Source organism: Rhipicephalus sanguineus, chromosome 6, assembly GCF_013339695.2.
Source record: "Rhipicephalus sanguineus isolate Rsan-2018 chromosome 6, BIME_Rsan_1.4, whole genome shotgun sequence".
Lineage (NCBI taxonomy): Eukaryota > Metazoa > Arthropoda > Arachnida > Ixodida > Ixodidae > Rhipicephalus > Rhipicephalus sanguineus.
In genome coordinates, this window is record NC_051181.1 from 142,355,145 (window position 1) to 142,372,303 (window position 17,159).

Below are 17,159 nucleotides of genomic sequence, written 5' to 3' on the forward strand. Positions count from 1 at the left end.
TTTCTCAGGGAAGCACTGGAAAACGGAGAGAAGCCCTGCAAAGCAGACTACGTCTGTACATACGGCGTCAAAGAGACAGTGCTGTGCCGTGGTCCCGACTTCGTCGTCACCATTTTCTGGTTGCGTCCTGGGATTTGTGTCAAGCTAGTGCAGGCTCACAAGCCTCCATTGATAAGTACGTGCTGCGTGGATACCAGCGGCCCACTAGTGTAGCTGCGTCAACGTTTTTCCGCCATGGTATGTATGCCCAGCCGCCCAGCGCACGGTATGTATGCACGCGGACGTTGATCAAGCAAATCACCGTGCTGGCATAGCATGTATGGTGTCCCGCTGTTATGCTCGAGGGCGTGGGATAGATTCCCGGCCATGGTGGCCGCATTTTGATGGGGTTGAAATACAAAGAACACCCGCGTACTGAGATTTATGTGCACATTTAAGAACCCCAAGTGGTCAAAATTAATCCTGATTCCCACTATACGGCGTGCCTCATTATCATACCTTGTTTGGCACGTAAAACGCCAGCAATTGTCGATGTTGAGCAAACACGTTTATTCTAAGCATACACAGGAAACGAAAAAATTAACACGGTGCGTTAGGCGAATTAAACTGCAAGTAAACATCCAAGACATTTGACCCTTTTCTAGCGAGGCATAAATTGCGATGTCACTTATTCGCCGCGGCAGCCAATGCACGAAGAAGCTTTACCGCATCGGCTGACTCCAGAAAGCTACGCTTCGAGTCAGGGGCGTAGCCAAGGGGGGGGGGGGGGGTTGGGGGGGTTCAAACCCCCCCCCCCCGAAATTTTTCAATTTTGCTTGCGTATATAGGTACGCACACATACATACACACGCACGAACGTACATAAAGTATGGTTGAACCCCCCCCCCCCCGAAAAAAATTTCTGGCTACGCCCCTGCTTCGAGTAGTCCACTGCGTTGTTCGTGACAACAACTCTGTCTGTAGCACAAGTGAAGTTCAACGGAGGCATCCATCGCGTGCGTATTTCTCATAGCAGTTCAGCGGCTTCGGCGAAAGAGCCCCCGTACGCATTTCGTAGACAGACAGCTTTCCTTCCGCTTAGCTGTTTGCAAATAATGTAGACTACCTGCCTATCGTATCATATTGTCACGACTAAAGGCCGGCAGACTGACAGAGGACAACGAAGTGAGGAGCACGGGCAGCAACCACGCGGTCTCTCTCTGAGGAATACGACGTTGAAGCGTCTGCTCTTTTGATCTGTCAATACAGACCTTGTTTTCCTTGTCGCACCGTGGTCCTGTGTCCTGTTCTTTCCGCGTTGCGTCAATATTCACTGCACGCGGTGGCATCAGAAGGAGCTTGGTGGTGCTCAGATGAAAACATATTATTACGTATGCCGCATGCTGCATAATATATGTACGTTTTATTTACGACAAAACACCGATTAAGTTCTGCTCGTTGGTCCCGGTTTCCACTGGTGGCCCTCACTATCGAATAAATCTTGCAGACACGCGCAATTCCGTTTAGAAACCAGCCCGACGCCACAAGACAGGAGAGCAAGAGCAGGACATACTGTGCTCGCCTGACTGCCGGGATGCAACGCCACATCCGTTCCTATTCTTATGTTTTAGAGTTTTAGAAGGAAACTCATAGACGGATACGTCCTCCCTCATTTCTACGTATTGTGGCACTTGAATGCGCAACAATATCGCCAGCGTCCTTTAGTTTTGTTTCGGCGATGCGCGCTCGTATCGCCTCAACCAGTCACCACTCTCGTCCGCGGGAGCGGCTGGAGTATGCCCGCTTTGACCGCCAGAGCGGCGCTGCCCACACCGCGGAAATAAAGCCCCTTGATCAAGGCGAGGCGGTAAATGCAGGAGAACGACCCTCAGGTCACGTGGGCATAAAGTCACGTGATCAAAGCGATAGCTCATGTAGGTACATCTTCACCTAGGAGCAGAGAGTGTGTCTAGGGACGGTTTAGGTACAACCACCGAACACGCGGAACACGTAGTACAATCGCGTGGTGCGTGATGGGTGTGTGTGAGAGGCATGAACGGGGTGGGCGTGTGTCCACAGCTTCCGAGCTAGTAAAGTTGCGTTAATTCGTTACCACTTAAAACGTGGCAGGTCGTTTCAAGCACGTCTTCATTAGCACTGAAACCGACTCTTGGGAAAAGAAATACAGGCAAGTGAGGTGTGAAAACGCAATGTGAAGTGCTAAATGTTGAGAAAGCGCCTATGAACCAAATGTACTGGCAACAGCTAGGTTGAGGCATTTTCATTGGTGTCATATGTACTGACTCTACGTAGTTTCCGTGAAGGCTGGACGTAAGAATAACGAGTCTTAAAAGTTACGTCCAGCGTGACGATACAAATACAGCCCGTTAGACCCACCGAACCGATTGGCCTTAGTGGCGCAGCGGTTAGCGTGTCGTGCTCGGAACTGCGAGGACGTTGGTTCGAACCTCGCTGTTGGTGCAATTTTTTTTCTTTTTTTGTCTCAGGTGTTGCTGAAGTCTGTTGCCAGAGAAGCGCGACGCGGCTCGTGGGTTACGTGCGCCTCCGCCTGCCCCGAAGTGGCAGGCGCGCGGACTAAACAGCGCGTGGCCGCGACAGCGGCCAGTAGCGCGTGACCGAGACCCTGCCAACCGGCCATTGAGCGTTAGCGAAATGGCCGCACTCGCGAAGCGAGGGCGAAGCCACGATTAGGTTTCCGCGCCCGAAGGGCGCAGAGGGCCTTCACTGAGCAACAGGAAAATAATGTACTCGCGTTTGTGGAAAGCCACATCTGGACTAGAGTCCCTAGATTTTCCCTGCTCTTCAACAGGGAAAAATCTAGGGACTTTATTCTGGACGTAACGATAGCGGTGACTACAGTTACGTCTGGACGTAACCCTAGCAACAGCCTTTTTTATGTGCCTTTTTAAATTGCTCGCATTTGAAAAAGCCTTGTCGCAGAAAGTGCAGATCTTGTCAAGTCTCGTGGAAGTGCTAGCGCGCGCCCCGGCGCTTTCGCTGCCGTCCATCGAGAGCGTCCGACAGGAGAAAAGAATCGCTCTCCGCTAACTCGGGAGACGGGAACGCGAGGCTCACTTGTTGCGGGATCGGCAGGAACTGTAGGTAAACTGGGAAAACTTGGCATCGCCTCATAGGGAATAATCGAGCTCTTGATTTCTTTCGTGGTTGACGCTGCACCGTCCCTAGAATTCCCCAGAAAGCGATGTTATACGGAGCGGTGACGTCTGCATCGAACTAGCCAATGAGAGCGAGGATCACCCTCCTGGAGTTACCGCTTCGCTTGATCAAGGGGCTTTACGCCGAAATACGCGGAAATGGTAGAGGGAACCAGCGCTGGTTCCCTCTACCATTTCGCCTCCATCGAAATGCGACCGCCGCGGCCGGGATCGAACCCGCGACCTTCGGCTCAGCAGCCGAGCAGCGTAACCGGACGCCAGTGCATACTGAGAATGCCACGCACCTGCATAGGTGGCGAAACTATTGACTCCCGGGAAAAAGACTTCTCTGCAATCCCACCAGACGCAAGACTCGCTAGCAGTACTCTAGCTGCGGGGCTGCTACATATATATATATATATATATATATATATATATATATATATATATATATATATATATATATATATATATATATATATATATATATATAGACATGCCGGGCCCCCCTCCCCCTCTCGAAACAAATTCCTGGCTCCGCCACTGATGCTTGTGGGTACAGATAGAATCTAACGTGTACTGAAACACGGGCACAAGCGTTCGGAACAAACAGCATGATCGCCATCGACCATCGCGACGGCGATATCGGCGATGAGGTTGCTGCAGCAGTCGGATGCAACTTTAGAAGTCCGCGGCATTTCATCCTCAAAGGCGGATACGCACAATGCTTACACCAATGGGCGCGCACTCCAAACTGACGTCATGAGCCGGACGGCCGGTGATCCCGCTTTAAGAACATTCCCAAGTGCATGAGTTGGACTAATTGTTTACTCGCGGAGGCGATCGGCTGCCGCGCTTCCGTCGTCTGGGCAGGACTAAAGTCCCTAGGGAAAAATCTAGGGACTTTAGGCAGGACCTCTCCGGACTTCCTAAGTAATTGTATCCGACTATAGTTTCGTTTTCGCCACATGCTATCGTAACTGCGTAGTCGCCATCCACGATCGTGCATCAGCGAGATAGCTATAGTTGTTCTCTGGCTATCTTTCTTTCAGAGCGGCTGCGGCAAACAGTAGCTAGCAACAGCATTTCTCTCGATTGGGCGCGATATAATCCGCGCACGCCTTCGGAACCGAGTGGACGCTGCCCATGACGATCACGTCGTTAGAGGCCGCAGTTTCTTTCGCAACTGATGCTGTACTCAATTGCTTCGTCTTGGACTCTGGCAATGCGCGCACATAGTCAAAACAAAACAACTGAGTGCGGCACCAGCTGAGGAAGAAACCGTGGCCGCTAACGACGCCACCATGAGCAGCGTCCATACAGTTCTGAAAGCATGCGCGCGGCAATGTCGCAAAACTTACACTGGACGGGAGCTGTTGAATATGAAGAGCGTATTCAGCCTCGGCCCGCACACTGGCATAAAACTCACCTGATACATCGCAGTGGAAGAATGATCTGTTGCCGGCCGTATGTATGGCGGTGAACAAATTAGCATCGCGTGAGCGTGGCGACATGCAGATTTCAGACACATAGCTCTTGCGCCGCGGTAGCTGTGAAGCAAGTCGCGAAATGACGTGAATTGCAGCTTTTACACTGCGCTCATGCGTGAACAACAGAATATAGGCGTACTCAAGCGGATAATGCAACTGTATTTATGTAATAGACATGTGAATTTGTTTTCTTGGTACTCTAGTGTTCATTAAATTAATTAGAATATTTTTTATAGTTTCCATGAAATCCGAATTAACGAGGACTTGCTGTACCATACACGACACTATACGTTGATTGCATGAGTACAAGCTAGACTGCAGTTATGAATTACGAGCTGCAAAAATGTTTTTCCTTTGTTGCAACAGATGCAGCACCCAGTAAACATTCCATGTGGACTTTATAAGTAAGCTTACACACACAAATTCAATACTGAGCTTAATTTCGAACTGCACCATTTTGCCCAGAGGGTCACAGTGACAGCAGGGTGCAGTGTGTGTTCCTGCATGACAATTTCACCGAGTTAAAAGAATGGAGAAAGAACAAGTTATGAACCTGCATTTTTCTTTATTGGCAGAGCACAGAAACATGCTACACGACAAAGCGCTTCAGCTGCACAGCACTTCTGCATCGTGTCTCTCATTAGCTTCACGGCGAGGGGAGGGCCAGTATCAAAAATATGACCGTAGGTAGTTGGACCAGCTGTTGATTCCTCAATCAAATTGGCGAACAGTGCAGAAGCCTGTTTTGCTTGACAGCTATGACAGAAACAATGCCACGGCGGCTCCCAGTGCCATATGCTGTAACGGTTGAACACACACCTCTAAGATATAGCCTGCAGAGTTTCTTTCTTGTCTCACGCAAGTAACTACCTTCTCACCATTCAACCAAGTTGATTTTTCAACAATCTGCATTGAAACCTCGACAAAGCACTATAAGAAGAAATATGTACAAAAACTGAAATTGCTAGCATAGAACCATAAATAAGTGAATATTTTAAGTCAGGGGTGCTCAGAACATGCACGGTGTGCCACAGGCAGCTCTTCTTGAATGCACTACACGCTTGCAGCCCACTGCTAGCTTTTATGTCAGACTGTCACTCTACTGCCATTTAAATACATGCAGTTGCACTGTGCCATTAGCAAACTTGTTCTTTAAAGTTAACATAACGATAATAATATGTGGGGCTTTACATGTCAAAACCACGATATGATTATGAGGTGCGCCATGGTGGAGGGCTCCGGAAATGTCGACCATCTGGTGTTCTTCAACGTGCACTGACATCGCATAGCACACCAGCCTCTAAAATTTCGCCTCCATCAATATCTGACTGCCACGGCCGAGATCAAACCCTCGACTTTTCAGTCAACAGCCGAGCACCGTAACCACTGTACCACCATGGCGGATGTTCTTCAACAAGGAGCACAAGGAGAAAAAAAAAAGCAGCCTGTGGCATTACAGCCATGCAGTTCATTGCTTTACCATACAACTCATATGGTGAACTTCTTTTGTGGTTATTTCAATATATTTGTCTAGCCACCCCTGTTATTAATGGTCATGCCAGAAAGTAATAGTGACTTCACAGAAAAATTTTACTAATTTGTATTCCACTACTCTGAGACAAAATGTGCATTAAAAATATACATTATACGCTAGATCTGTTTTCAACCACAAGTCCGGCAGTGCCCCTGACCTTTCTACATGCGTATCCTAACTAATTAGGTCAAAGTAGCAGGTTTTTTTTGTCTTCAAGAGGTCACAAGAGATATCCTGAAGACACAACTGAAGGGAAGTTGAAACTCGAGAGGAGAAAAGCAATGGCATATTTAGGAAACCGACGAGGTTCCAATGCAGATCTTTTTTTCTCCGGGTATGTTACGCGAGATCGGTGTATCACAGGCAAAACATGTACTCACACAAAACAACTATTCCACAAGTTGTCGCAGAATTTTTTTTTTTTTTCACGAAAACATAGGTGTTACTTTTTGACCGCAGTGATGCTTCACAAACAGCTTCAGCACCTTTCATATATTCAACCACTGCAGCACATTTATTTACACAGAGAACTCCCAGCAAAGAGAAAAAAGGTATAAAAAATGTAACCTTAGTGTTGACGACACTGGGAATAACATTTGAGTAGGCAGCAGATATCTCTTTTTTTCATTTTTGATTCAATGAATAATTTCTGTACCGCAAAGACCCAATTGTAGGGGTAGTCCGCAGTCTGCTCACAGACACGAATTATGTAATAAAATTCTAATGAACGGAACTCCGCAGTTATAAGTAGTAGCTCTTGGACTAATATGTAATGCCATTAACAGGTACAGCGTATATATATTAAAACACATTTACAACTGTTTCTTTTTTAAAGAACTGCTAAGTAAATTTGAGTCTGCCCAGTTTTGTGACACTTGGAAATGGAGCAGACTGTCCTCGATGCATTTGCATGCCAACGGCTGAGAGCATTGATGCAGGATTATTAAAACACACATATTTTTAAAAAGGAGGAAGCTAAGAAAAAAAAAGTTGAAGTGTGACTTAGAATGGGCAATGCTGGCAGTCTCAAACAATGATCAAGCATGCTCTCCTCATGGCTGGCGCTTGTCACCACGCAAACAAACTATTCAAAAAATGGCGCTACTATACAAAATGTACAAAAAACGGGTGTGTGATGAACAACAACTGCGGCAGCCCGCACCGCCCTCAATTGCGACGAGTACAATGGGGGAGGAGTTTCGCACATTTAAAAATAGCTTCGACAAGTACGGCGCGTGCAAGGCGTGCACCTCGCCTCGATTATTTCACGCTTCCAGACACGGTCGTCGTTCCCCGCACCGATTGGCCGGCTCCTTGCGGTCAGACGACAACACGAGGTGGCAGCACACCTTCAGTGGTCCGTAGTGTCTTCTCTCCACAGAGGCACATGTAGTTATAAATAGAAGGGCGCTTGCAGACGACGTGGCGAGCTGCACAGCACCAAAGAACACCCTGCTTCCGAAAACTGAAATTTTTTTTGTGTGTGTATGTTTTAAGAGTGATCTCTGTCCCTGTGCGTTTGGTCGGTCAGTCCTCTCATCCTTCTTGTGACTCAAAGATGATGACGAGGAGTGGCGGAGAGTCCTCTCGTGTGCTCTAGGAAAAAACAGTCTCTCTATCTTCTTCTTGCAGCTCATAAATAAATGTGAAGAAAGTTTTGGGCACATACACACACACAGAAACGACAACACGGATGCACATACCCACACACACACGCGCGCACTGCTGATGCGTCCCGACACACGCAAAGTTCTGTAGTCGTAGCTGGCTCCCTGACAAGCTGCTTCGTGGTATATTCTGCTTGCGTTCGTTGCATAGAGCAGGCATCGGTCGCTATCAACACACTGAAGTCTGTTCACCTTCGAGAGTGCACGCCACATTTAGCAGCTTGTGCGACAGGTGTAGCTTCCGGCAGTGTAAGTCGCCTTCAAGCCCCATGAGAACCTGCGCACAGTGAAACAAAAAGCATGCCAAAGGCTCAGAATACACGATTTTTGTGTATTACATCACGCTGTAAATGAAAATGTCACGAGTGAAATTAAAAAAACATTCCCTGACGCTCATCCTGATTTGAGAAGGCAGTGTACTGTAGCACAGCGATCGGACTCTCGCATACTATGCTGCGAGTCAAGCTATGACCAAATGATTGATCTTTATCTTTGCAAACCTTGTAATAGCAGTGCAACATTTAACCAAAATAGCTGAATGCTTTCAGAGATTGCCATTGCCCGCACAACACTGTACTGCCTAGCTTGCATTGTTTGAACAAGCATAGCACATGTACCGAATATTCAATGTAAACTGCTATTTGTGTTGCTGTTTCAAATGTGATTATGACTTACACATTTGTATGATTGACTTGCATATGCCAAAATTAAACCTCAATGTAATGATTATAAATATAACAAGTGATCAATTAGCATGGAATAAATTAATAGTAGCCTTGCCATTAATGGTGTTATGAGTACATGTTTATGACAAATTTAGGTGTAATAGTTATTCTTGCACTAGGAGAGACTTCCGAGGTTTGACCACACAGATTGCGTGCAGCTTTGCCATGTCAGATATTGGTTGTTTTGTCACTTCTTGCATTCTCTACTGTATATAAAACAAACACAACTGTCTTTGTAGTCATGTTTGCTCCCACAATAGCCTTCAAGCTGTACACGTTGAAGTGCGCTTCGTATGACAGTTACTGGCAACAAGTAGACGTACGTGGCACCATCTACACCTGAGTGTCATTTCTTCCTCGTTCTTTAGTCCAGCAACTGCCATATGAAGCTCATTTCAACATGAACGTGCATCAACTAGTCTCATTCATTGCTTTATTAAATATGGCTCACCTGCTCTCTGTACTTTGCAGCATACACGTAGAGCTCTTTGACAGCACCTGAAGGCTCGAATTCGGAGGAATGTGCCTGAAGAGTGAAAAGAGAATAGTTAAACTGATGCTGAGACATAGGTAATGTAATGATAGACGCTTTATTTTTCAAAAGAATTTAGCAAAGTGATATCGTTGCACTTTTTTTTAGAAATGCAGTACCAACTAGGCCACCTATTCATCCCACCTACTGCAGTGTTCTAATGGTTATTATGCTCGACTGCTGACCCCAAGGACGTGGGGTCAAATCCCGGCCGCTGCAGCCACATTTCGATGGTGGCAAAATGCTAGAGACCCATGTGCCTAGATTTAGGCACACGTTAAAGGTCCCCTGGTGGTCAAAATTTCCGGAGCCCTCCACTATGGCGTAATTAGGCTTCTGCAAATAGCAAATTTTAGGTGCGAAGCGAATTCCAAGCAAATAGTGATTTGATCAAATAACTTAGAATCGAATTCGAATAGTACATATCATATATCATAATGAAAAATGAGCATATTTGTCATGACCCAGCTAACCTGCACAATACATATTTTTTTAATTGAAACAAAGCATGTGCAAATGTCATTCTTTTTGGTTCAAAGGAAGTGGAAGCAACTTGGAACAGTAGCAGGATTCGCTTTGCGGATGTGCGGATTTTTCCTGGAAAGGTGTACTTACGGTATAGCACCCCTCTACTGCAGTGAAAACACCTTTACAGGGGGGGGGGGGTTACATGCGGACTAATATACACTTATTTGTTCATTTCGAATACTTCGAAATTCCCAATACCTTAAATTCGAATCGAAGAGAATTTGAATACTGTAATATTCGTTCGAATATTCAATGTGCTCGAATATTCGCACAAGTCTACTCGTAATCATATCATGGTTTTGGGATGTAAAACGTCACAAATTATAATTACCCTTCCATTCTGTTTATTGCACTATGGCTATGATTGTTTTCTTAAAAAAGATTCGAGAAATTCAATACTGATCAGGATCAGTTGTTCAAAGTGTTGCACATACAGTAGCATTAGTTCACTCAGCCAGATAGAAATGCACATATCACACCTAACAGCACCGGGCAACAGAGCAATATGGATGGTTAAGGATTGCCCTATGTTTGTTGCCCTATGTATACTGACCATAAGTTCATACTGTCATAACCACCGCCAAGAATAGGACACTAGATGGCCTTCCACTGAAGCGCAATCAAAATGTGAACTCACTAGAGAGAGTGCTTGCATGACGGCGCACATCTCTTGATCTGTGACCTTGGGCTGGAGGGCAACACCCTGGTAGAACTCCAGCACCTTGCGCCGGTACTTGGGGATGTCGCGTGCAAACAGCAGCTTGTTGGACGGTGAGTCCTTGCCGAGCCTATGCTCTGAGGTCGAGCAGGCGTCCATCAGTGTCTGGGCGATCACAGACAGGCAGGAGTCAATGATGGGGCTCTTCTGGACGTCCAGGATGAAGTCAGGGTTCTTGATGAAGTTCACCCAGAAGCGCAGAGGCAGGCTGCGTATTTCAGGAGGAGCAGAAAATCAGCACAACAGCAGAGGAAGGCAAAATCCCAAAAGCACACTCCCAGAAACCGATACCATTCCGAATATTTCACCTAACCTTTGTAATCACCTTTCACCCAACCTAACCTCTGTAATCGATTGATTGACAGCTTCTGCCCATGTGTCGTGATGCAGGCTTGAAATTTCACTTGCTGTCGGTTTCCCGCCAATTTTCCTTTATATTGTGTTGAAGCAGTAAAACCTGTGTGTTCCTCCGCCTGTGCTTCGCCTCCTTTTACGCTGTTTTTCCCATTTACAAATTTCACATAAGCTGGCTTAAAGAAAAACTAAAGTGCAACTCTAGATCTGTTCAGAGTGATAAATTACTCATTGAAAACACCACCATGGTTAATTTTGCCATCCATATTAGGTTTATCATTTCAGGAGAAAATGAATGTCATTTCTTCAACGTTGCACTTAAACCTTCAACACCTAGATGTCAACGTTAACATCATGAATTTCAGCCTTTTCTTTTTCATGTTTCAGCCACAGCGGCTCAGTGCAATTTCCCAATACTTCCTATGTCAAGTCTCCGGCTTTTTGAAAACACAGTGCAACTCATTTTTGCTGATAAATAACTAAGGCCCCAGCAGACAGCACCAAAACCTATGACATCACGGAGAGTTGGCATGCAAACCTTAAGGTAACATTCTCACACAAATTTTCTTGGATTTTTATTGTGCACATTCTGACTTATCAGAAGTCTTCTTGGCAAGAGCGGTGCCTTTTGGTATTGTGAAAAGGCTATTTACTACTAGAACGAGAGCAATCAGTTTTCTCTTTAGTGTACTTTTAAATTGTGCCGTTTTATGTAAAACCATTAAAAGCTAATTTTGTGCAAGTTTGTCAAGCCTTTCCAAAGAACAGGCTGGTGTGTCCCAAATGAAGATTCTTAACGAAAATTTCTTTTCCTCATTAACAGAAGAGAAGTCCAAACAGCCAGCTTACCAATTGCTCTTCCAAGCATGGGGCACCTCTGGGTCAACAATGCCATGTCTGTGTGCGGCTTCATCGAGCAGGTCGAATAACCATTTGATGGCTGGTGGCAGGGCTTCATTCACGGTCAGAATGGTCTTGAAGAAGTCCTCAACAAACTTCTCCACAGTGCCCTGTGGTAAAACACATCCCACATTAAGAACCATCCATGATGTGAAAAGTTGTAATCAAAGAACAATTCCTCAGAAGACTGACATATTTTGCTGCATACCTCCTGGCTTTCCGACAGAGAAATAAAAAGAGCATGATTTCAGATTTCATGATTTCTACTTCAATGCCCTGTTGATTGGCACTGGGTTAAATATGAATGTGTGTGCCCCACAACTGGTATTAGGCAGTGAAAGCAAGTTCTGGACATGGGGTGCATCAGAAGCCACGTAAACTGCAGCAAAACAATTGATTTCTATAATAATGGCACCGTGGTTTCGTCTGTGAACATACATAACATGCACAGATCAGTGCTTCAAATAAAGAGGCACAAGTAACTTTGGTACGCACATTTGTAAACAACCTTTTGTAAGTACGGTTTTATTTCTTTTCTTTCTTTTGGCGTCTAATGTTATCGCCTATCAACAGTGGCTCCTATACTTGAGCAGCGCCATTAATGCCATTTTGTCATGATGGGTGGCAAAAATTGCCTCAATAGGGCTGCCAAGTTCTTACCTTAGTGGAAAGCAGCCTGGTGAGGAAGATTTCTGGAATGGCCTTGTGGTAGATGTCCTTTGGCTGGCCAATTGTCTCGTCCTCTGGCTTGACTAGATGCCAGTACTTGATGCCTTGCTCAAGCTCGCAGTGAGACACTATGGGAGACATGGAGTTCAGCGAGACATTGCCTGCAATGAGCGTTAACGTATGCTTGCTTAGATGAGCAACTGATATGAAAGTCATGTTCAAAGGGTATTTATGTCGGTCATAAACGTAGGCTTTATAATACCGCAAATCACTAGTGGCACGTAACAACAGTGAGGAAATGGTTTGCCAGACAGGGGTAAGTGGTGTGCCAACACTCAATGTCTTTTTGAGCACGAGAAGGGACTGTGGCCAAGAACAGAGGATGCTTGTTTATCACAGTAAACAAGAGACAGTGACAATAAACAATGTAAAAAAGAACAACCCACTTCAGAGCATACGTAGTGTGACATCAACTATACAAAGGAAACAACCCGTGTCCCTGAAACGTACGCTTCTTCACATTTCCACTAATATCTTGCTCAAATGGATGTGGAAAGACTTGCATAATGATGTCATGTACAGCCGCGGCCACGCCTGTGTAGAGCACGCGAGCAGCCGGTTTTTGCTCGGCGGGGTGGCACCTTCAGGCAGTTTCGGGCTCTGACGTGGTCAGCCTAACTACTAGGCCGCGCATTCTCCTGACACACCACGTCAGAGCCCGAAACTGCCTCAAGTTGTTGCCCCGCAGAGCAAAAACCGGCTGCTTGCGTGCTTTACACAGACGTGGCCGCGGCTGTACATCTAATCAACGCTTATTAAGAAGTTGCTGTACTATGCAAATAGCAGATCAAGCAAGTGCAGTTCAACAGTGTTCAGAGATATATAGCACCACCTTGACAATGACGTGAACCTTTGACCATATTGTAGTAAAAACACTGGATAGAGAACTGCTCCGCTGCATGATGTTAGCTTTAGTAATACAGAAGAACCCCGCTGTTACGTTCCTCACTGCTGCGTTTTCCCGGCTGTTACGTCGTTTTCCGCCTGTCCCGGCATAGCTCCCATAGGATACAATGTATTGGGAACCCCGCTGTTACGTCGTAACTGTCGGACCGTTCCTGTATGATACGTCGCGAAGTGCGCTCGGAGCCGACCGAGTGACTACCAAAGAGAGCGGCCATGGTGCATTTTCACGCAGCTTGGCCTCGTTTGACCGTAATATTAGCCGCATGAGAGGCGCAAGCAACAGAATCTTTCAATTGATGCAAACAAAAGCATGGCCTTCGAGATTCAAATTGCAAAGATGGCGTCTATGACGTAACTGCTCGCGAAAGCAAGGCCTTCGAGATTGGCATTTACTATTGACAAAAGCATAGCCTTTGAGATTTTTATTGCACAAACATGGCGTGTATGACGTAATTGCTTGCGAAAGCAAGGCCTTCGAGATTGGCATTTACTTCTGCCATCGCGTTGGCGTAGACTCATCATCATCGTTATTTGTCGGAGAACGGGAGGAGTTCGAGCTGGTTGGAGCTCGCATGGTCGTGCGTGCGGTTCGCGGTCGGACTCGCCGCGCCGGTCGTGATTGCGTGTGCTTAGTTCTTTCATGCCTACAGCTGTTGGTGTTAAAAAAATCACATACGTTGATTACATTTCTGTGGATGAGGCCGTCCTAAGCTCCGCGTTTCTATCCATCGAGCTAGATCGCGGCTGAGCGCACCAATTTTCGTGCTGCTCGTAAGAATTGAAATAAAATTCTGTACCACTAAATATTTTGCCGTTTTTCCTGTTTTTCGGCTCTTACGTTTATTTCCTACGGTCCCTTCAAAAACGTATCAGCGGGGTTCTACTGTACTTGGCTACATGTCTCTCTTCATTTGTGTTACATGTAAACTTTGTCTTCGATCAAAAGTCTGAGCACCATGCAAATATAACAGAAGCAGCTATCTGGGGTCAGTCTCCATTGGAACAAATTGTCAAACATGTTTCACACTAGCAAAAAGGAAAAGGTGCTTGAGCCCACTTTCCAAAGTACACTTACAGTTCGAGCTGAAGCTGTCATTCTGCTTGATGACTAGGCTCATGACAGCAGAATCTTTAACATTGTAGTGCCGCAGGGTGTTGATCTGTCGCCAGCCGTTGACAGTCTTTGTAGTCATGTCCTCATCAGCCAAAATGAGATGACCGCTCCTGCCGTTCCGCCATTCTGTAAAATAAATTCAGGGCCACAGTTGTATGTATCACTGCTACATTTAAATGAGTGCAAGAGACAAAAAAAAAAGACCTTGACTTAACATTACTAGACTGGACATGCAGTCAGCAGGGCAAGAAAAGAGTATTGTGCATGTGCTTGTGCAGCTTCAGGCAGCATCAGTGCAACAACACAACAAGCCTATTAAATGCCTGAAACAAGTGATCATATTCTTTTCAGGCATAGTACTGATAGTACCATACTATTGCGGGGAGAAAAAAAAAACGTTTTAAAATATATTTATAAACCAGTATTTACAGCACATTCAGAGGTGTAAAAGATGGACAGTCCAGATGAAACTCTGGTAACATATTTCGCTTACAAAATACCATCATTTATTACAAGATTCGCACATTTGCAACTGTTAGTTCAGACAGAAAGCATCAGCAGCAAGTTTGAAGGACTGGAACACATTGCCTGCAGTTTCAATGGAAGTTGATTTACAATGCTCTTGTGACCAGTACAACGAAACATGTACTATAAGCATGTTAATGCTATCCAGCTTATACAGTAACATTTTGGGTCAATTCAATACATTATTTTGAAATATTCCATTCGTTCATGTTCTTTGCCTTTATGCTTCAAATGCTTTTCATTCTTTACATGAACAAAAGAGGGGGGATACATCGAGGGCTCATTTCTTTTTGGTTAGACACAGACTAATGAAACCAAAGAATGTTGGTATCATTAGGTTAATTCTTTACATGTCACATATAATGGCAGTTCATGTCCTTTTGATGCAAGCACTTACCAAGATCAACATCGTGGATGGATGGCCTCAGAGAGAAGGGAGTATTTTTGTACAGCGTGTCGAGTATTTTGCTTTTCACTTGACTAATAGTGTCACAGTCATTGACCTTGCAGTGAATCTTCTCATCCTGGTCCTCTTGTATCACCTGTATGGTCTGCAAATAAAACAGAATGGCAGTCGTTAGAAATTTCATTCAATGAGCATTCAGTGCACACTGCTCATTCAATGCAAAGTCATTCCGGCTTCTTTCCCCCACCCCCCAGCCCTAGTGGAAAAAGGTACAATGGCAGCATTACACTGAAATGTTGCAATCACATGACTGTACGAAAATGAGAACGACAAAAAATAGTCAATACATTTACATTTAGTGACTGTAATGTGTGTGGCCTAAGGTTCCTACATGTGAACTAGGCCTCACTCGCCATCTTTTCTATGCCTAGGTGGTATTCTTCAGACCAAAGTGAATGGTATCTGTAAGCCCCTTTAAGAAATTGAATTACATAGATACCACCGCACTCAAGTATTCATGCTGCCATCGTGAGTTATCATCAACGTGATGGCGCTCAAAGGGTCGCCAACATGACGCCGCCAGATACCTAGCCCACTTGTGAGGTTATCGAAGCTCACAGGAATGTTCACTTTGCAATGGGCTGACTCACCACAACTTCGTAGTCGATCTGCTCTCGCAGCAACCGTGCTTCGAAGAGGGAGTAACGTGCGTCATACGTTACGGCGTCCACGGGCCCCTTCTCGACCTGGTGCTTGATGGCACTGAAGAGGAGGAACAGCGAGCTGCCTGCGTAGTCCCTCAGGTAGTCGTACATGCTCAGTGCCAGCCAGTTGGTCAGCATCTTCTCGACAACCGACTCGGTCCTCCGGAGCATTAGCTGCGGGTGCTTGCTGCTCACGGATCTCTCAATCAGCTGGAGTAGCAATGTCCTCAGCACACTGCAATGGGAGGGAGCCCAAAAGAGAAAGCACATTAGTATCAGCAAAGAACAGCCAAATGTAGAGATGCATTGTAGGGTTTACCTAACCTAGCCTAACCTAACCAACACCGAATTTAATCCTTTCCTATCTGATTCAGTTTTCGAAATGAATAGCCCCTATTTGTAAACGATATCTTTTTAACAGTTCACGAGTATTTCATCATGCCAAATGCATCGCAATAACATGCAAAAGTAGAATAGTTTGGATCCCTATAAGCACAGTACCGGCATAAAACATGACAGCCTATATAATGAAGCAGGGCTACGCAGCTGAGGAAGCGAAATATATTACCACATATATTACGATCATTCTAACTTTCTGAAATGTTCTGTGCATGGAAAAAAATTTTTCTTACGCTCAATTTGCAGTTTTAATGCAAACATTATGAATACTAGGATGTGCTCACTATCTATAAAAAATGGCTTATCAAAGTGAGAGAACTATTTGGAAACTACTTGATATTCGATTCACTTGCAGCACTCTTTGATTGAAATTTGATTCAGTCTCTAAAATGACTACTACCTGCACAGCCATAATGACTCGAAAAATGTAGTTGTGTGTATGTTGTAGCTCCCTGTAGGACAAAAAAAAAAAAAACCTGCAAATTTACTCACTCAGTTCCGTACTCCAGCCTCCCCATGAAGACAATCATCAGCAGAGAGGCCACATTCACCCTGTCACGAATGGTGAACGACTTCTGGCTCTCCAAAGTGTTGATGAAGGTCACGAGGAAGCTCTTGTTCAGAATCAACTGCTCGAACTGGCACATTGCCACTTCATAGTTGCTGTAGATGCCAGTTGTTCTTGACCTGAAACAACAAGTGCAGAGGGGCGGTATGTATTAGTTACGGTCATAAAGAGTACAGTTTCACAAGTGTAGAGAAATTATCGGGAG

General features: G+C 45.4%; 1 protein-coding gene across 1 annotated transcript in view; it reads right to left on the reverse strand.

Moving 5' to 3' along the window:
• Positions 1-5,203: 5,203 nt before the first annotated feature.
• LOC119396591 (plexin-B-like) overlaps positions 5,204-17,159 on the reverse strand; it is a 171,565-nt gene continuing 159,609 nt past the window's right edge. The window contains 9 exon segments of the mRNA XM_037663867.2: positions 5,204-8,123; positions 9,023-9,097; positions 10,269-10,557; positions 11,553-11,713; positions 12,264-12,433; positions 14,314-14,478; positions 15,275-15,428; positions 15,934-16,222; positions 16,879-17,073. Coding sequence (XP_037519795.1) covers positions 8,016-8,123; positions 9,023-9,097; positions 10,269-10,557; positions 11,553-11,713; positions 12,264-12,433; positions 14,314-14,478; positions 15,275-15,428; positions 15,934-16,222; positions 16,879-17,073 — 1,606 coding nt within the window. The 3' untranslated portion in view covers positions 5,204-8,015.